This window comes from Nothobranchius furzeri, chromosome 1 (genome assembly GCF_043380555.1).
Source record: "Nothobranchius furzeri strain GRZ-AD chromosome 1, NfurGRZ-RIMD1, whole genome shotgun sequence".
NCBI lineage: Eukaryota > Metazoa > Chordata > Actinopteri > Cyprinodontiformes > Nothobranchiidae > Nothobranchius > Nothobranchius furzeri.
In genome coordinates this window covers 35,159,168-35,177,542 of record NC_091741.1, presented here as the reverse complement: position 1 = coordinate 35,177,542, position 18,375 = coordinate 35,159,168, and the positions used below count along the sequence as shown (strand labels likewise).

General features: G+C 43.6%; 1 protein-coding gene across 4 annotated transcripts in view; it reads right to left on the bottom strand.

Moving 5' to 3' along the window:
* Positions 1–18,375, bottom strand: part of tmcc3 (transmembrane and coiled-coil domain family 3) — a 74,822-nt gene that overhangs the window by 26,513 nt on the left and 29,934 nt on the right. The window contains exon 2 of one of the 4 annotated variants that reach the window (XM_015962365.3): positions 2,896–2,943. The exons of the other annotated variants lie outside the window; for them this stretch is intronic. Within the exon in view, the coding sequence (XP_015817851.3) occupies positions 2,896–2,922 (27 nt within the window). The 5' untranslated portion in view covers positions 2,923–2,943. The remainder of the gene's footprint in view (positions 1–2,895; positions 2,944–18,375) is intronic. 4 annotated transcript variants of the gene reach the window in all.

Below are 18,375 nucleotides of genomic sequence, written 5' to 3'. Positions count from 1 at the left end.
AGAACCCTTTAGAGTCGAGTGCAGATAACAATGAAGGAGATCAAAGGTGTTATGTACTGTGAAGTGATTCATCTGCCTGGTAACAACACAAGAATAAACTAGCAGATACAGTAAATCATTAAATTACACCTCCACAGCCAGAAGTTGTGGATGAATATCGAGCTAAAAAAAATCAATGAGCTGTTGGCCATGCATTTACCATCGCGCGGCTAGAACATGAAGTAATGATCTGGCAGCTAAACAGCAACAACACAAACAGAGCGAGCTAAAATAACTGAAGGATTCTTCACAAACTACATCACGTGTCTGCTTCTGTTACATGTTCTCATCCTGTTTGGGACTCGATTAAAATGGAAAAGTTGTAATCCCTCCTTTTTTCCCCTTTCCATTTTATGCCTAATCTCTGATTTAAAGCTCTTATTTCCAGGACAGAGATTACCCGGCAGCGTTTTCTTCTATTCATGCAGAGGGCAGAGATGTTTGGCAGGAAAGAAAGCAGGGTGCTGACACATGTAATCTTAGGGAAACGACAGAAGCAGCAAAAGAGATTCAAAAGGGCAAAGAGGAGGAAGTGACGCGGAACGAAAGAGCCGAGGATCATCGGAATTCGATCAGCGATTTGCAGAGGAGGTGAAGAGTTTATGTCGTGGCCTTTAAAATGAAATTAGTTGATTGTGACCTTAAGTTACTTTGAACAGACGGCTGATTTGACTGTGGCCTGAGAACTTCCACACAAACAGAAAAATCTACAAAAATATCTTAAAAATAATTCATAGAATAAAAAAGGAAATCATGTCAAATTTAGAGAAATCCCATTCAGGTAAAAACCAATTTAGGGCAGCTTCAGAATTATATAAAAAAAACCAGTAGACGTAAAAAGCGTTATCGTTTATAGACTGGGGGCAAATGTTTGTGTGCATCATGGGGTGGGGAGTTCGTTTTCAGTTAAACAGCTATTAACCGCCAATAGAGCTCCGGACATCATGTGACTCTCAGAGTAGACGCCATTTTGGCAGGCAACAAAGGTAAACAAAATGAACGGGATCGGCTTGGATTTCGCTCTGTCGGAGTTTACTTCAGAAGTTAAAACCGAAGAAATCGTTTTATATAGTCAGAAATTAAATAGACTAAACATCTCCGACCCTTACCGTGCCCCTGGGATACTTTTTAAAAACGCCAGAAGCTGTCGGAGCGGACTTCTTACCGGCCCTGGCCAGGGAACCCCTTGGGATTACCCCGGAGGAGCTGGCCCAAGTGGATGGGCAGAGGGAAGTCTGGGCCTCTTTACTTAGGCTGCTGCCCCGCGACCCGACTCCAGATAAGCGGATGAAAATGGATGGATGGACAAATAACATAGATTTACACGTAAGTAGTTAAAATAGAGTGCTGTGCTGTTTGAATGTATAAACTGAACACCAAGAGAAATCACTAGTTTTTTTTTTTTGGTAAATAATAATAATAATAATAATAATAATAATGCATTGAACTTATAAAGCGCTTTTCTAGACACCCAAAGACGCTTTCACACACTCTCACATTCACACACTGCTAGTGATGGTAAGCTACTTGTAGCCACAGCCGCCCTGGGGAGGTCTGACAGAGGCGAGGCTGCCATTTGGCGCCGTCGGCCCCTCTGACCACCACTAACACATAAATAAAATAAAAATGTCAGGCAGGAGCGTCTCAGGATCTGTCTGAGATCTGTCTCGGTGAGACAGATAAGAGCAATCCAAAGTGCTTTTTATGTGTGATCTGACAATTGATCAACCATTGCTTAAAAATTAAATACAGCTTAGCCGGTTAATTGCTGTCATCATAAAACACGTAAACGGCAGCATGCAGAATTCACGAGGCAACGTTTTACGTGATGTTTACTTGTTGCTATGAGTAATAAGACAGAAAAAGCCACGCCAAAATAAGTTTAGGAAGCCCACTAAGAATCATAATAAAAGCATTTAAAATAAATACCATACACAGTTGAGGAAACGTTGGTTTAAGTACCTGATATGAAGCGGTCGCTGCATAAGCGAAAACCTTTACTCTCGGGATCCCACAGCTTCATTTTAACCCGGTCACTAGTGCGTTTTATTACAATGATCCAACGTTTGCGGCGCTCCGGATCTTGGGGAATCCTGTAGATGGCTCATTCCTTATGTCATCCGGCACAACAGGAATCTACCATATTTCCTGTCTGATTGAGTTTTCTGACAATAACAAATAGTCCAGCTGCCGGCTTCTGCCTGCCAAGATGGCGCCGTTTCGATTTAAACTGTTGCATGCCGGGAGAAGTGTCGTCAACTCCCGGAGCTCTATAACCGGTTAAAGAAATTTTGTAAAACGTGCATCCCTACTTTGGGCTAAGTCTGGAATATTTATATTTACGTGTTCATAAATATGCATTGTCCCTTTTTAAATAAATAAGCACATATAAAAAACGATTTTGTCATTCAGAAATACAAAAATGGGTGAGTGCTCCAGCCTTCCTAGTTTTGATTCTCAGCATCCATTGGCTGTGCAGCACAATTGGCGCCTGTGCTGGGCAGCCTCGCCTCTGTCAGTGAGCTCCACGGCAGCTGTGGCTACATTGTAGCTCATCAACATCAGCGTGTGAATGGATGAATGATACACTGAAGTGTAAAGAGCTTTAAAGTCCCCTGTCTCTGAAAGGTGCTCTAAAGTGCGGGTCATTGTGTGAGTGGATGATACACAGAGGGCTCCGTTTTTTATCCTTTGTTTATAATTTCATTCAGAACTACAACAGTAAGCTAACAGCAAGACAGAAAAAGACCACACTTCCTGTAATGCAGAAGACTATACTACCGTAATAAGTGTAGTAAGTGCTCCCTACCGTAGAACACCAGCTATGACAATGTATTTATCTACTTATTAACTTACTGTGTGTGACTCGTCTTTGCTTGTCATCTAGGATCTTCTGGTGCTGACCTGTAACAGGCAACAGCCATGACACTCGCAGAACAGCAGTGTTCGAAAAATGGACTGCAGTAACCACATTTGACCACACAATGTCAGTCTTACATACTGCACCTTGAAATCATTGATGTCTTCAATTTGTGACTATTGCAATAACTTCTGCACTTTGTTTGTCACATTACTTCACTGTATTTAATGGTTTGTTGTTGTTTTGCTGTTAATGATGTGTGCCGCTGCCTCTCTTGGACGGCTCACCTTTGTGAAAGAGGTCAAGAGAAAATGGGGTTTAACTGGTAAAATGAATGTTTATTAAACAATAAAAACCTTTAATGACTTTTGTAATGAAAGCCCTGGGTTTACTTGGCTTCATCATTTTCTCAGTCCATTCAATGATGGCCGCCCAAGGAAGTCAGTTTCATTTAGAAAACACAGAAATGGCTAAAATGTGTTGTTACGGCAACAAAGATCAAACACATCTCATTAGAGGAGCAAGATGAGGCCTGCTTCACCCGTTATTAGAGTAAAATAACCTCTGGGTCGCTTCTGTTTACTGGCTTCGGTTCTTTAAACAAATCTGGAGCTTTTTACCGGCCAGTGTTGAATTACAAATGGCGGCGCTACAGCGTTAGCGCGCTGCAAATTCTGTACGCTTACGGACTGTAAACAGTAACGACGTCCCTCAGTTTTGGTATTTTTTGTAAGGAGAAAAACTGACAACCCCCGGCCGGCTGAGAAGGAAATCCGTTTTAACTTAACGTTCCTTCCATCGTGATTGACACAGTTTTGTGATTATTTCACAGTAGAATTCTTACATATTGCACCTTTAATGTTTGTAACACAGGCACCGTTCAAAAAATTTCTCGTATTGATTTCCTAAGGTGTTTTTAAATGTAACACATGAGGTAACTAATTCTAGAGAAATGTTAGTAGGTCAGACTGTTCACGCATCACATTCAACACCAAAGGTCTGAACTGCATGTAGTCACATCAGCAGGCTGTAAGCATGACTCAAATGTTCCTGCTCCACAGTTCTCCCTCACTACAGGTGTAACAGATAAGGGTTTGTGTTATGCTGGAAGCAGAATAAACGGGTGCGTCTGATTTATTTCAACAGACAGAAGAAACCGTTGGTGTGAGAAGGTCGCGTCTGAAAAGAGGTTTCATAACAGCGGCTGAAAACGGGATCTTTTAGTTTAAAACCAGACAAACTTTGGCAGAAAAAAAATAATCAGAAGAGAACATTTGCGACGACCTTTGCTCACTAATCCTTCAATACTAAATAAATATAACACACCGACAATGGGGAGCCTCAGACACGCCGTATACAGCCCGTTCTGTTTATAGGAAAGAAATGTTCTTTGTGTTGCTGAGCACTCCTGTTACAGCAGGCCTGATTCAGAGCTGAACACACACACACACACACACACACACACACACACACACACACACACACACACACACACACACACACACACACACACACAGAGTGATGAACAAAAATACGAGTCGAGGACCCTGAAATGCTGACATGATGAGTGTAAGTATAGCACAGTAGCCTCATTCAGACTGACACCCCCCCCCAAACACACACAAACACACACACACACACACACACACCGCGAGTTACATAACTGAACTTTGCAGGTGGACGGGACAGGAACTCTTCAACCGGACCAGACTCAGATAAACATTGATTTTTGATTGATGCAGTTTGATCAGAACCATTTTCTGTTGTTGTGTTGCAAGCCCGAGCAACCAGTCAAGGCTTAGAAACAGTGGTCAGAGACAAGGGTCACACAAGGGTCAAGAGGACAGGAGTTCAGGACTTGCTGGTGAGGACAGAACTAGGCAAAGGGTCAAAAGACAAGCTGTCTTCTCTAGATCCACCCATGGACACACCCCTGGGCCCGCCCCTAACTCCACCTCTGGCGGGAAAAGAAGGACTGGCATGGAGTGAGGAGAAGTCCAGCTGGACCCAGGAGCTCTCAGGAATGCTGAAAGAAGATCTACAATTTGCTACCAATAAGAAGATTTATGACCTGTGCTCTCATTCCAGGAGTGCAGCATGTAACTTTTGTGCCCTCATGTGAATACTGCATGTAGTGAAATGATACTAAATGTCTTATGTAGAGCTAAAAAAAGTGTATCTGGTAGATGACCCCTTGACCTAAACTGTCAGGAGAGAATGACTTGTGACTCTTGCATTGTTTAGAGCAGTCTCAGAAATGATATAAAAGGATGCAGCTCAGATCGAGGAGGGGTTCTTGTTCTTCGAGAGAGGGCTTCAGGCTTCGTTCTTGGGGAGATTCTGAGAAGACGAGAGCTGGTGTAAACTGACTCTCATTTAATCATTTTGAACTAATTCCTCCGTGGGGGATAGTAGTTGTTTTTCACTTTACCCATTTTTGTATTTTGATTTTGTAATAAACCTTTTTTGAAAAAGAAACATAATCCTGATCCTTTCAGGTTTTCTCTAAAGCTTCACGTTTGGAGCCCTGGCCATAATTGCACAGAGGCATGTCGAAGATCGGTCTCTGAATTATCAGGACTTACTTTACAGTTTATAACAGAATAATATAAAGAAACCTTAAGATAAGGGAAGTTTTAACTTCTCTCCCCTTGCGAGTAACGAGTTGTCTTAAGGGTGATAAAAGCAAAATATTCGAGGTTATTTTGGCTCTGATTGCAGGTTGAAAAAGTCTCTAATCAGCTGGAAGGTTGGATTAATAAATAAATTGATAAACTTATGTTAGCCTGATCAACTAGCATAAATCATTTTATAGTTACCAACCTCCCACATAAGCTGTTAGGGGCGCAATTAATTCCGGGTAGCCCAAACAATTGCTGAGAGGCTTGGCTTGCCTCCAGACTTCTCTCTAGTATCTTAACCAAAAGGTAACGAGTTTAAAAGAAGTGTAGCACTCTGAGGCTGGCTATTCGTGCAAGTCATTTCACCTTTAAAATAAAAGACAAGATTCTAATTAGATAGTCCAAACCCGGGTCTGGTACGATTATACTCGTCGATACACCCCCGAACCCTGATGGATGCACCGTCTCATAAGTTCTAACGGAACTGGGTTTTAAAGGAACCGGTAAATGGGACGGGCACGCGACATGGCGCCTGCAACGTGGGGCTAATCGGCGAAGGTTTAAATATTAGATACCGGACTATTCGACGTAGAACTATGTCTTTTAGGCTGATAAAAGCTTACGCACAATGGACCTGATAAGCTTATAACCTTGGAGCGAAAACCGCACCAATTTCTCGAAAAGGAAGGAAATTTGGGAGAACGGACGATTAACTCAAAGAGGTATAAAGAAATCACGGCTTTCCGACGTAAGAAAAGCCAAGGATAAAAGCTAGGCAAAAAATAAAAAGGAATAAAGAGTAAAAATAATGAATAAGACGTGAAAACGAATAAAAATAAAACAAATAATAAAAAAGAGAAACTTTCAACCAGCCATGGCAGATAGATCTTTAACGGTGAAACCGGAAAATGTTCTCCTTAATGTGAGATTTGTCACCGGAGAAATAGCGACATTTCAAGGTGAACCACAAAGCGTTTTAGCAGTATCCTGTAACCGGAGTTTTCATAACAAGGCCGAAACGGCTCAAGCCGCAGCGGAGCGCTGTCCGAATGCTGAAACTCAAGTAAAGAATAATCATGTATTTCCGTTAGTGGGTGATTTGGTGATTCTAGCAGAACAACAAAATGATCCTGTTTTTAATCAGATAGCGTGGTGTTGTTGGGAAAATCCAGCGAAACTCCCCACGGGCGAGCAATATGAGATCCTTCTGGGATTGCTTGAGCAAATACCAATTGGACCGGAACCTTTAGTTCTCACTCCATTTGGAGTCGGGCAGTACCGATGTGATCAGGGAGCGATGTACTCTGCTATGGCGGAGTTCGTGGTTCAACAGGCTAATAGTAGAACAATTTACTTCTTATCTAGAAGCAAAAATGAGGCAATTCAAATGAGACAGGCGTTATGTAACCGACTGGGGATCACGGAGCTCCAAGCGGAAATGTACCGGAGACGAGCTGCAGTTGAAATGTCGGACTCCTGGGATGAAGCCCAATCGGTTCCGACCGCGCCCCCTTTGTATCCAGCGCTCCGCGGGGAATTCCCTGTGAGCCCCGGTTCCGAGAGCGGATTTCCTCCACCCCCACCGAACCCGCCTGACGCGGTTCGGCCGGCGCAGTGGAACCCGTTTCTACATGTACAAACCCCTTCTCAGGTGCCCATGAGAGGAGCGGAGAGACCGCCCACTGAACAGCATGTTGCTGCATGGGACAAAGACGAGACTCAGAGACGGTCAGGGGCTGAAAGGACTCCAAACCCAATTCCTTTTCCCCCGTTAGAACCGCATAGTCCCGCGGCTCCTCCGAATCATGTTATGATAGGTCAAGAACCGGTGATAATTTTATCAGGCGAGAAAATAGATGCGGAGATCCGAGAAGAAGATGTGTTGATCTTTCTGAAAGATCCACAAAGTTCTGCCAGTACTACGTCTTCTTTAAGTTCTCTGAGGAGACTTTTAGGGGCAGAAGGCAGAAATTCTATGATTCCGCTGGTAGATCGTAATTACGAAGCTGGAGAAATTACTACTCTCTTAGACAAGCAATTAGGAAATCTGGAAGGTCGTGTCAGCGCTATTTCCATAATTAACGTAGACCCTCATAATCCCGACATCTCTTTTCACCAAGCTTGGGAGCGGGTGGTGTCAGAAGCCTTGGATTTAGGAGCGCGACGGCTAGTGTTTAAGCTTAATAACAAACCCCAGGTGTGTCGGATAACTGAAGCATATGGCGCAGGTTTGGTGATTTATTCCGAAGCCTCTAGCAGGCTAGGAGACATCCCGGTCGTAATTTTAGTGGATAAGTCAGCCTTGCCGCGAGTAGAGAAGAAAGTCAAACATTGGTTTGAGGCCAGAGACAGAAGCAGCGAGAGTGAGGCTGAATCGGAGGAAGAACAGGGTTCCCAACTGGTGGTGCGTGGCACACCCATAGGAACGCTCAGGTCAGAATGCGAATCCCATCAAAAATGCAGCACTCGGATCCCTGGAGGCAAAACACCTGAAAAAGTGAGTTGGTTATCCCCAGTTACAGCCCATGAGCAAGGTGAGAACAGAGAAAATGTAGAGCAGCAACCCCAGAGAGCAGAAAAAGGAGATGAGACAAATCCTATGGTTTATGGCATTAGAGGACTAAATAAGAAAAGCCGTCCAGTACAGATGAAATATTATGACCCTCAGGCACCTCCTAACATAGGCCCAGTTAGACCGGTTCCGGAACCAGGACGAGGCCAGTTTGCAATTAATACAGAGGGAGACCAGAATTATGCAGGAGAAGTAGCAGAAAATCCTTTTCCAGACTGGTACCCTGTAGATGGCTTCACGGCTTCAGCAATTCAAGCAGCGAAAAGTAGGGAAGAAGTCATGTTGCAGCCAGGATGGGGGCAACCTTTTAAGCATGCTTATTTAGGCCAAGGATATGATTTTTATCGAGGTGGATGTATGGCTAGAGATTCGGCAGTGAAAACTCACTGCTACTCGCCGTGCAGCCCCTCCCAACCTTTGGATGTAAACCGAAGCACTCCGCAGGGAGGACAGCTTAATTCAATGCCTAGAGAGAGAATCCTAGAACAGGAATATTCCCCATATTGGCAAACTGCTCAGGAACAGTCAAGAGTAAGCTTAGGACATTTTGATCATACCATTCTGCCACAAAGAGCATCGGGTGAGACAGACGCTGGGTATGTACAGCGGCTTCAGGATCGAGGTATGACGATTGAACAACTTTCAAGTCCAGAAATTTCTCAGGTTATAGCATTAAAGAACGATCTGCGTTTAACCCCAGGAGCCTCGTTGATGTCCCTGGCGGAGAGTTCTCCCAGAGGGATCGGTGAGGATTCTGGGGAACGACGGAGGAAAGCTTTAAGCTCTGAAATCAGTACAGGAAAAGTTACATTAGCTGGGTGTTTGGGAACAATCGCAGGGCTTTCCCAAGTACAGCAGGAAAAACTTTTAGCTGATCTGCCCGGGGGATTAATGATGGCTGCGATGTGGCCTAATCTCTCCCCTGCAGAAAAAATCAGACAAGCGCAGGCGTGGGATCGCACGAGGGAATTTAAGCAGTCAAAAAACGAATTAGGACGGCAGGCCGGAAACAGATTGAAAGGTCAGATACCATCCCCTCTGCCCCCTCCGCACCAACAGCAAGGGAGCCAATCAGTGAGCTCTCAACCGAGGCAACTCCCACCCAGAACAGAACCGAATCAGAACCAGAGAACCAGGGGCCAAATGGACCCAAATGCAAGGCCGTTTTTCATGGGACCCCCCGGCTGCCCTGTGGCTCGACCCAGGAGAGCGAATCCGGAGGAGTGGGCCCGGATGACCAGAGAACAGAAGGAGAAATTGATCCAATCAATCAAAGATTGGGACGCGAAATACCACAATCAGAGAAGACCGCCACCACAAAAGTAGAAATAATTGAGGCGCTCTCATCTCATACGCATTGGGATGGGGAGTGGCTTAAAGTAAAATACGAAAATACAAAATACATTTTAGATACCGGGGCATTAATATCAGTAAAGCGTGAAAATAATCCGATGGAACAAATAGGATACAAGAATGTGATACTCGCAGACGGCTCTGTACGTAACATGGCAGTTCATAAAGATGAACAGGGAATTCTTTACATAAAAGGTGCAGAAAACTTAATTAGTTTAAAGGATTTAGTTAAAATAACGAAAGACCCAGCACTGCATGTGAGTTTTTTAGGTGAATTAGATATGGATAGTCTCATTAAAGAACAACTGGAGAAGACTAGTTTGGACCCGCACAAACTCAGAGAAATAATCCAAAAAGGTAATTGGGCTACACACAAAAATGATTGTGGCAGAGTAAAAGAACAATGCATTATTAAAGGAGCGATGCCCGCCAGGGAAAAGCAGTATCCGATCAGAGAAGGAAGAGATGAGATTAGATGTACTCTCGCTGAGCTTAAAGAAAAAGGGATTATCGAAGAGAAAGATACATTATCCACCTGTCTTCCCATTCAAGCTGTTCCTAAACCTGATGGCACCTACAGACTGGTACACAATTTAAAAGGTTTAAATAGAGTGACTCCGCACGACGTGCGTAAAACTTTTGACCCATACATGCAGCTCCGAACCATGCCTATTAAAAAATATAAAACATGCATCGATTTGGCTAACGGTTTTTGGTCTGTACCTTTAGCGCAAGAAAGTCGAGCTAAAACTGGATTTACATTTGAAGGGAAACATTATGAATGGTGCGTTCTACCTATGGGATGGGTAAATGCGGCGAATAAATTTCAAAGTGTCGTACAGTCATATCTGGAAGGTTTACCTGTCGTTCAATATATTGATGACATATTTTTCACGCATGATTGTGAAAGCGAACACCTGAAAACTTTGGACGAGGTGGTGACCAGACTGACATGTGCAGGATTCAAACTCAACCTGAAGAAAAGCCAGCTAGGACGCACAAAGGTTACGTTCCTAGGTTTTGAGGTGTCAAATTCAGTGTCGGTACCTTGCACCTATTTGCAAAACATAACACCCCCGCATGACTTACTGACACTGGAAGGTGTAATCGGACAGCTTCAGTACATTTCCAGCAACGTCCGTGATTTTCGAAACATCATTGATCCCATAATGTCACTTAAAAAAGGTCTCAGAACCAAAGTGGGTCAGAAACTGGTGACGCACAACCGCAAACTGAGCTCACAGGAGCTTGAGACTTACCAAGCAGTGATGGTTAAAATAGGTGCTAATCTAGTGAATCTTTCAAATAGAGAGCATCATGAACCGTTAGCTGTAAGAGTGATTGTAGGACAGAATTTCACAGAGTGTTTATTTCAGAACTATGACAGCAAGAGTCTGATAACATGTAAAGGCTATAGACTCGCACCAACAGAGACCCGTTACACGCCCAGCGAAAAGGTGCTGACCACCCTGATGAAACATAAAGATATGATGTTCGCTCTGGCCGGATCGCAAAAAATCATAATTCAATCTACTGATTATATGATTAAAGAACTTCGGAAAGATCTCCTCCCACAGGCGAGGGCCGTTTTACCCAGATGGGCAAAGTGGGAGATGTTATTGGCAAACCCGCAGATTCACGTAGAAGGAGAAACAAAACTTAAGCCTGACAGGAAAGAGGTTGTTAAAGCCATAAAACCAGAGGCAGTTTACTACACTGATGGATCTAAAAAAACAGCAGATGCAGACTTCTGTAAGTGGGGGTTTGTGAGACTGCTAAAGGACAGGAAATATCAACAAGCTGGACAGACTGTCGGATCCGCTCAAACTGCAGAATTGACGGCCGTTGTCATGGCGCTCGCTGACGCGTGTAAGCTGAAACTCAAATCAGTAAGATTGGTCACAGACTCTAAATACGTTAAAGACGGGCTGGATGATCATTTAGCATTTTGGGAAGCTAAAGATTTCCAGAAAACTGATGGAGAGAGATTGGAACACGCTGACTTGTGGACTTTAGTATCGTGTTATAAGAAAAAATTACAGATTCAGGTGACACATGTGAATAGCCATACAAATGGAAGAAGCGAAGATGAGATCGGAAACGCAGAAGTGGATGAATTAGTACAAGCTCGCGCTTTGTTTCTACCCACAGCGTTTTTACAGAACAGGAGCGCTGCAGCTGATGAAGAGCTGGTGACATTTGCGCATAAAAATTACGGACACGTAGGAGTATTACGGTTGCGTGAGATTTTCAAAAAAGAAAATATTTCTGTACCAAAGCTGAAAGAACTAACAGCACGAGTAAAAGCGACGTGTGAGTCGTGTAAAGTAAAAGGAGGGGCTCAACCCGTGATTTATGACCATCTGCCCATCATGTGTGATGTGCCGGGCGTGCATTTCAGCACGGATGTTGGTGAATGTGCCTCTAGAGGAGTGAACGGACATAAATTCTTTTTGGTAATCAAAGATAATGGACCAGGTGATCAGAGCAAGATAATACCGCTGAAACGTGTCACAGGAAATACGGTCAGCATGGCCTTATCTCTACACCTGCCCCTCACGTGTGAGTCACTCCGTTCGGATGGAGGACCTGAATTTAAGAATGACAAAGTTTCTTGTCTGCTTGAATCGAGAGGGATAAGACACATTTTTTCTATCCCATACGAGTCCCACACTAACGGAATAGCAGAAAGAGCAGTTAGGACGATAAAAAATCACATCCTGACTAACCTGAGCTCCCGATGGGATACCCCGGAGGGAGTTTCAGAACTAAATGTGATCCTTAATATGACGAAACTGAAAAGAACTGAGAAAAAAACTAACCCGGAACACGTCTCTGTGTTACAGAAAGGTGAAAGAATTTGGGTCAAAAGAGGACCGGTTCGAAAAGGAGATTGCATTAAGCATAACGTAAGTGGTCCCTTTATAATAAAAGACGTAACTGGGAACGTGGTTTTAACTGACACAGGTTTGCGCGTTCACCCTCATCAAGTTATAAAATAACTCTGAAAAATAAAAGTAATTAATTGAAAAAATAAATAAATAAATAAATAATTTTTTTTTTTAATTAATTACTTGATTAAAGGTCATGGCTGGGCCAAAATCTAGTGAAGAAATGACTTGTAAGATCTCAGGTGCTACGGGCCTAATTTTGCTAACGAAGGGGAATTCTGTTAGAGATTGTAAAGTGGCTATGTTTCCGGGCTTCATAGAATCTGCAAATGCGTATCGTTACGCGCAATGGGGAGGCTTGAAGCCGGGAACATGCGTGACATGCGGATCTCTGTGCACCCTAATTAAATGGTCGGGGCTCCGGGAGCAGAAGCCCACTCACCTGGAGAGAGGAACAGACTTGCATACAGGTGCGGTGGAGCTGTCTGCTCCCATTAAAATATGTTTTTGCGGAACCTGCTTGAGGAATAATCCAGGCATCATCTCCTGGCAGGTCTGTGAATGCACCCACAGAGGTGAAATCAAAGATGGGTGCTGTTTCACGAAGAATGGTGTTTTGACTACCTGCTTACCGACAAGCCAGCCAAGTATGTTTTTTGTAGGAGAGCTGCTCAGGAATCCTAGCCTGGTGAAGCCGGTTAGAGATTTATGGGTGGAAGCTTATCCATTTGTGTTCAAGCTCAAGACCAGAGAAAAAGGACTGGAAGAGCTTCAGGCTCGGTCCAAATTTGAGTCTATTAAGAGCTTGATATTAGGACAGCAATTTGGTACGCTGGCTGATGCATGGGAAACAGGTACACAGATTGGGGTAACTCAAGAGTATAAAGACGACAGATGGGGAACTTATCTGTCAGGGACTCTGGACTGGCATACAGGATTGTCTGTTCAGGAGCCCCCAGGGATGCGTAAGCGTGTTACATCATACCTGGTTGAGCTGAAGAGTCTTGGACCAGGGGCGGAGCGTAAGTTCATGCCTTATCAGTTAACTTTGATAGAGGTAATAGACCTGTCGGGTCGCGTTTGCAGCTCGGCTGTTAACATAGTGACCACCCGGAGAGGAGAGGCATATTGGCCTAAGATTTATGGGACTGCTCACACTAGAATGTCTCGTAGAAGGCTGGTCCCCAATCTGACTCTACCTAACTAGAGCAGGGCGCTTTCGTTTCCTGCTGATTTTTATGCTTCTGTCTTACAGATGTTATCTACGCAGAAGCATAAGAGGGAAAGCAGCAGAAAACGAAAAGTGGTCAGGTATGCAACTCCGGCGGGAGTTGACCCCAAAGTTAAAAAGAGAAATGTAAATATTCCGAAAGGAAAGGATTGGATAATAAAATGGATTAAATGGGCCTTTTTTATCCTTTTCGAATTTAGCCTCATAGGATTAAGTATAGCGATTGCATATGGGGTACATGTATATCTCCGAACGTATCATGTGTCCTCGGTGACATATAACATAACTCACGGAGGACCGCAACAATTAATAGGGAATTGGAATGTATCCAAAATTAAGCTGTTATGGCCCAAAGAAGATTTTAATGAGAATATAACCACCTGCATGATAGCAACACAGATTGGATTCAAGATTTGTAGTGTAACAGGGAACAAAACTGGCTGCCTGCGCTTGCCCTGTGGAGAAAATGGATTTGACCGGATCATGGCCACACCCCCCGTGACATCATTTTCTGCAGCAGAGCAGGAGGAGAAGAATGACACGGAGTGTGGTGAGACCGGCCCATGGGCGGAGTATATGGCAGTCTTAATGGATCAGACAGGATCCACAGAGCTTGATCGATCTTGTCAGATAATATTAAGGAAAAAGAAAATCTTAAATCAAACTTCAGGTGAAGTAGAGTTGTGGGTTTACAAATATTGCCTTAGAAATGATTTAGAATGGGGACACAACTTTACCACTTTCAAAGTGATAAAGATAGAAAGATGGTGGCCTCGTAGAATCGAATTTGGGTGTTTTCAGACCAAAGACAGTAGTTTAAGTTCCTGGCAAACAGGAAATATTACGCATTGGTATCAAAGATTATCAAGAGGGAGGGAACGAAGAGATGTTTGCCCGACCCCCCCTCCTAACACAACACTAAAATATGATTCCTTGTCCATGATAGGAGAGAGTCACATGTGGCAGAAAGTAAAAGATAATGTGATTAAATGGTTATCAAAAGTACCCCCTGCAATGTCTGCTCCCCTGGCTGAGGCAGAGGAAGGTGAAGAGACCGTTCCTCTCTTTCTAGAGCCCGGTGTGCGGGGTAAGAGATCTACTTCAGACTTAGCTCGACTCTTACGTAAAGGTCATAGTGAATATGCAAATTACACAGGATATATTATTTTGCATATGGCATAAATGGCACATTACGTCATGTGAGTCTGATAGTACGTGGTGTGAATGAAATTATGAGTGACAGTGTAGTGCAGGTTTCTAACAATGTAATTCGAGGAACTTCTGATTCAATGGGCATGTTGGTAAAAGGAGTGAGAGAGCACATCATTAGGCCTGTCTGGGATGCTCTGTTCTGGCCTCTGTGCGCTCTAGGATTAATGTGTGGGGTGATTATTTTAATAATCGGTATGATTTTGGCCTGTAAAAACAACAAGTGGCAGTTGACAGAGAGAAAGCTGTTAGGAGAAAGGAAAAAGGACCTGGTAGATCCAGATAAGATGGGAAGAGAGGTGTCAAGGTAGAGGGAGTATTAGCCCCCCTTCTTGTTGCTCCTGTTTAAGTGCAGGCCTCTCTGCACCGCGTGTCACTTGCTCCTTAACTGTCAGTCTGTAACTTGAAGTGAACCAATGGCTCATCAAACTCATCCTGAATCTGAGCTGATTGACGCTCTGAATCTGGAGGTATGTTAGGATTTTGTAACTATTTTATCCAGTTTGTCTTTAGGATGTTGTAGACATTTCATAACTGGTGTACACTTGTTGTGAGGATTATTGTTGTAAAACTATGCCTGCAGATAGGAATTGTAGTGTGGTTCTTCCTGCAGCTTCTGATGATTTATTTTCTCCTATAATTAAGAAGTGTTTATGCAGTAATGCAGTTACTTATTGCTTCATGGAATGAGTTATATATCTCATGTGGAACATATTTTATGTTCCTTCCAGATGGACTCGATTCGGCAGAATATCATAGAGGGATTAATCCCCTCCGCAGGTCCATCAACTGTTTTCTCTCTGAATGGCGCATACTATTTGTGCACCGTGAATCGCGGGAGGGATGGATTGCCTCAGACTAAGACAATCGGGCTCCAGTGTGAACATGCTACGATGAATAAACGCTGCGTGTCTTGCAGGTTTATTCAGTACATCCAGACCAAATGGAAAAGGGATTCAAGCGGGAGACTGATCAGGAAGACGACATACTAATGTTGTCCTCCCCGGGAGTAGATGCCCTGCTTGAGCAGGCCCACGACGAGGAGCTGACAACGGCGCCCTCATCTGACGTGGCTGAAGAGGTTGTATCAGTAATGACGGCAGCTTCGACATGCGTCCCGTGTCCTGATGTGATACGTGAAATCCCTATGGTCTGTCTAAGTAGTGAGCCAGCAGGCATTCCTTCCCCTGTCCGAATTGCACCTGGGAGAGAAATGAGATGGAGGATTAAATCCCAGAAGGGGTGTTACTTTGTTTGTCAAGGCAAGATTATAGATTGCTTTCAGTTTATGAATATTTTATCTGTAAAGACTGGATGGTTCGGCCCAGAAGTCTGTAACTCTTTTGGAACCGCACCTTTGTTGGATACGAAAAATCATGTTTTGGTTTTCAGCGCCAGCTTCCCACCTCAAATGATGGGATCGCTTCCGCGTGGAGAGGCTCCGGTGATGGATTTATCTTTATTCTTTGTGGGCGAAGATCCCACAGATGGGAGAAAGCAGTTTAAAGGTTATGTAACAACCCGCAAAGGGACCTTGTGCTTACCCGTAGCTGATGATGGCATTATGATGAGAATGAGGGTTGATGTGGAGGCCACAGTTAGGTGTCTGAGTGTTCAGCCGTTCCTGAGTGAGATGGATGCTAGATTTATGAAAGCTTGCATTGCTGCTCTATCTTTTTATGGTCCTTTGCCTCAGTACGTCCTCATGGGGGATGTTGCAAGCCCGAGCAACCAGTCAAGGCTTAGAAACAGTGGTCAGAGACAAGGGTCACACAAGGGTCAAGAGGACAGGAGTTCAGGACTTGCTGGTGAGGACAGAACTAGGCAAAGGGTCAAAAGACAAGCTGTCTTCTCTAGATCCACCCATGGACACACCCCTGGGCCCGCCCCTAACTCCACCTCTGGCGGGAAAAGAAGGACTGGCATGGAGTGAGGAGAAGTCCAGCTGGACCCAGGAGCTCTCAGGAATGCTGAAAGAAGATCTACAATTTGCTACCAATAAGAAGATTTATGACCTGTGCTCTCATTCCAGGAGTGCAGCATGTAACTTTTGTGCCCTCATGTGAATACTGCATGTAGTGAAATGATACTAAATGTCTTATGTAGAGCTAAAAAAAGTGTATCTGGTAGATGACCCCTTGACCTAAACTGTCAGGAGAGAATGACTTGTGACTCTTGCATTGTTTAGAGCAGTCTCAGAAATGATATAAAAGGATGCAGCTCAGATCGAGGAGGGGTTCTTGTTCTTCGAGAGAGGGCTTCAGGCTTCGTTCTTGGGGAGATTCTGAGAAGACGAGAGCTGGTGTAAACTGACTCTCGTTTAATCATTTTGAACTAATTCCTCCGTGGGGGATAGTAGTTGTTTTTCACTTTACCCATTTTTGTATTTTGATTTTGTAATAAACCTTTTTTGAAAAAGAAACATAATCCTGATCCTTTCAGGTTTTCTCTAAAGCTTCACGTTTGGAGCCCTGGCCATAATTGCACAGAGGTAAGCATGTCGAAGATCGGTCTCTGAATTATCAGGACTTACTTTACAGTTTATAACAGAATAATATAAAGAAACCTTAAGATAAGGGAAGTTTTAACTTCTCTCCCCTTGCGAGTAACGAGTTGTCTTAAGGGTGATAAAAGCAAAATATTCGAGGTTATTTTGGCTCTGATTGCAGGTTGAAAAAGTCTCTAATCAGCTGGAAGGTTGGATTAATAAATAAATTGATAAACTTATGTTAGCCTGATCAACTAGCATAAATCATTTTATAGTTACCAACCTCCCACATAAGCTGTTAGGGGCGCAATTAATTCCGGGTAGCCCAAACAATTGCTGAGAGGCTTGGCTTGCCTCCAGACTTCTCTCTAGTATCTTAACCAAAAGGTAACGAGTTTAAAAGAAGTGTAGCACTCTGAGGCTGGCTATTCGTGCAAGTCATTTCACCTTTAAAATAAAAGACAAGATTCTAATTAGATAGTCCAAACCCGGGTCTGGTACGATTATACTCGTCGATACACCCCCGAACCCTGATGGATGCACCGTCTCATAAGTTCTAACGGAACTGGGTTTTAAAGGAACCGGTAAATGGGACGGGCACGCGACAGTTGCAGCACGTAAACTTCAGTTTTCGTTCTTCATTCAGATGACTGAATCACACTAAAACATGCATATCTGAGAGCAAAGACAAACGTTTACAAAGCGATAGGGTAGATTTTGTCACCCCCTACCAGAGTATTACTCCACTCCCACTTCCTGTTTGAAAAATGCAACAAATGCTGTTGCCTAACAGACCCAGAGGGCGGAGCTTCTAACAGATACAAACACACAGGCTCACAACAATATTGTGACATCATATGGTACCAGCTAACATCATAGCATACCTCTTAGCCAATAGCGGTGGCAGATTTAAATTCAAATGCAGTGCTGAGTTTTTACCTGACAACGGCACAACACTGACAGTTTTAGGCCGAAAATTCAAATTTTAACTAAAATGCACTAAAGAGCAAAACTATTGACACACATGTCTGCAGCACGATTAGACATTAATTTTTATAGTTTATCAGCAAAAAATACTTGGTTTGGGGGTGACTTGCTCTTTAACTGCTTT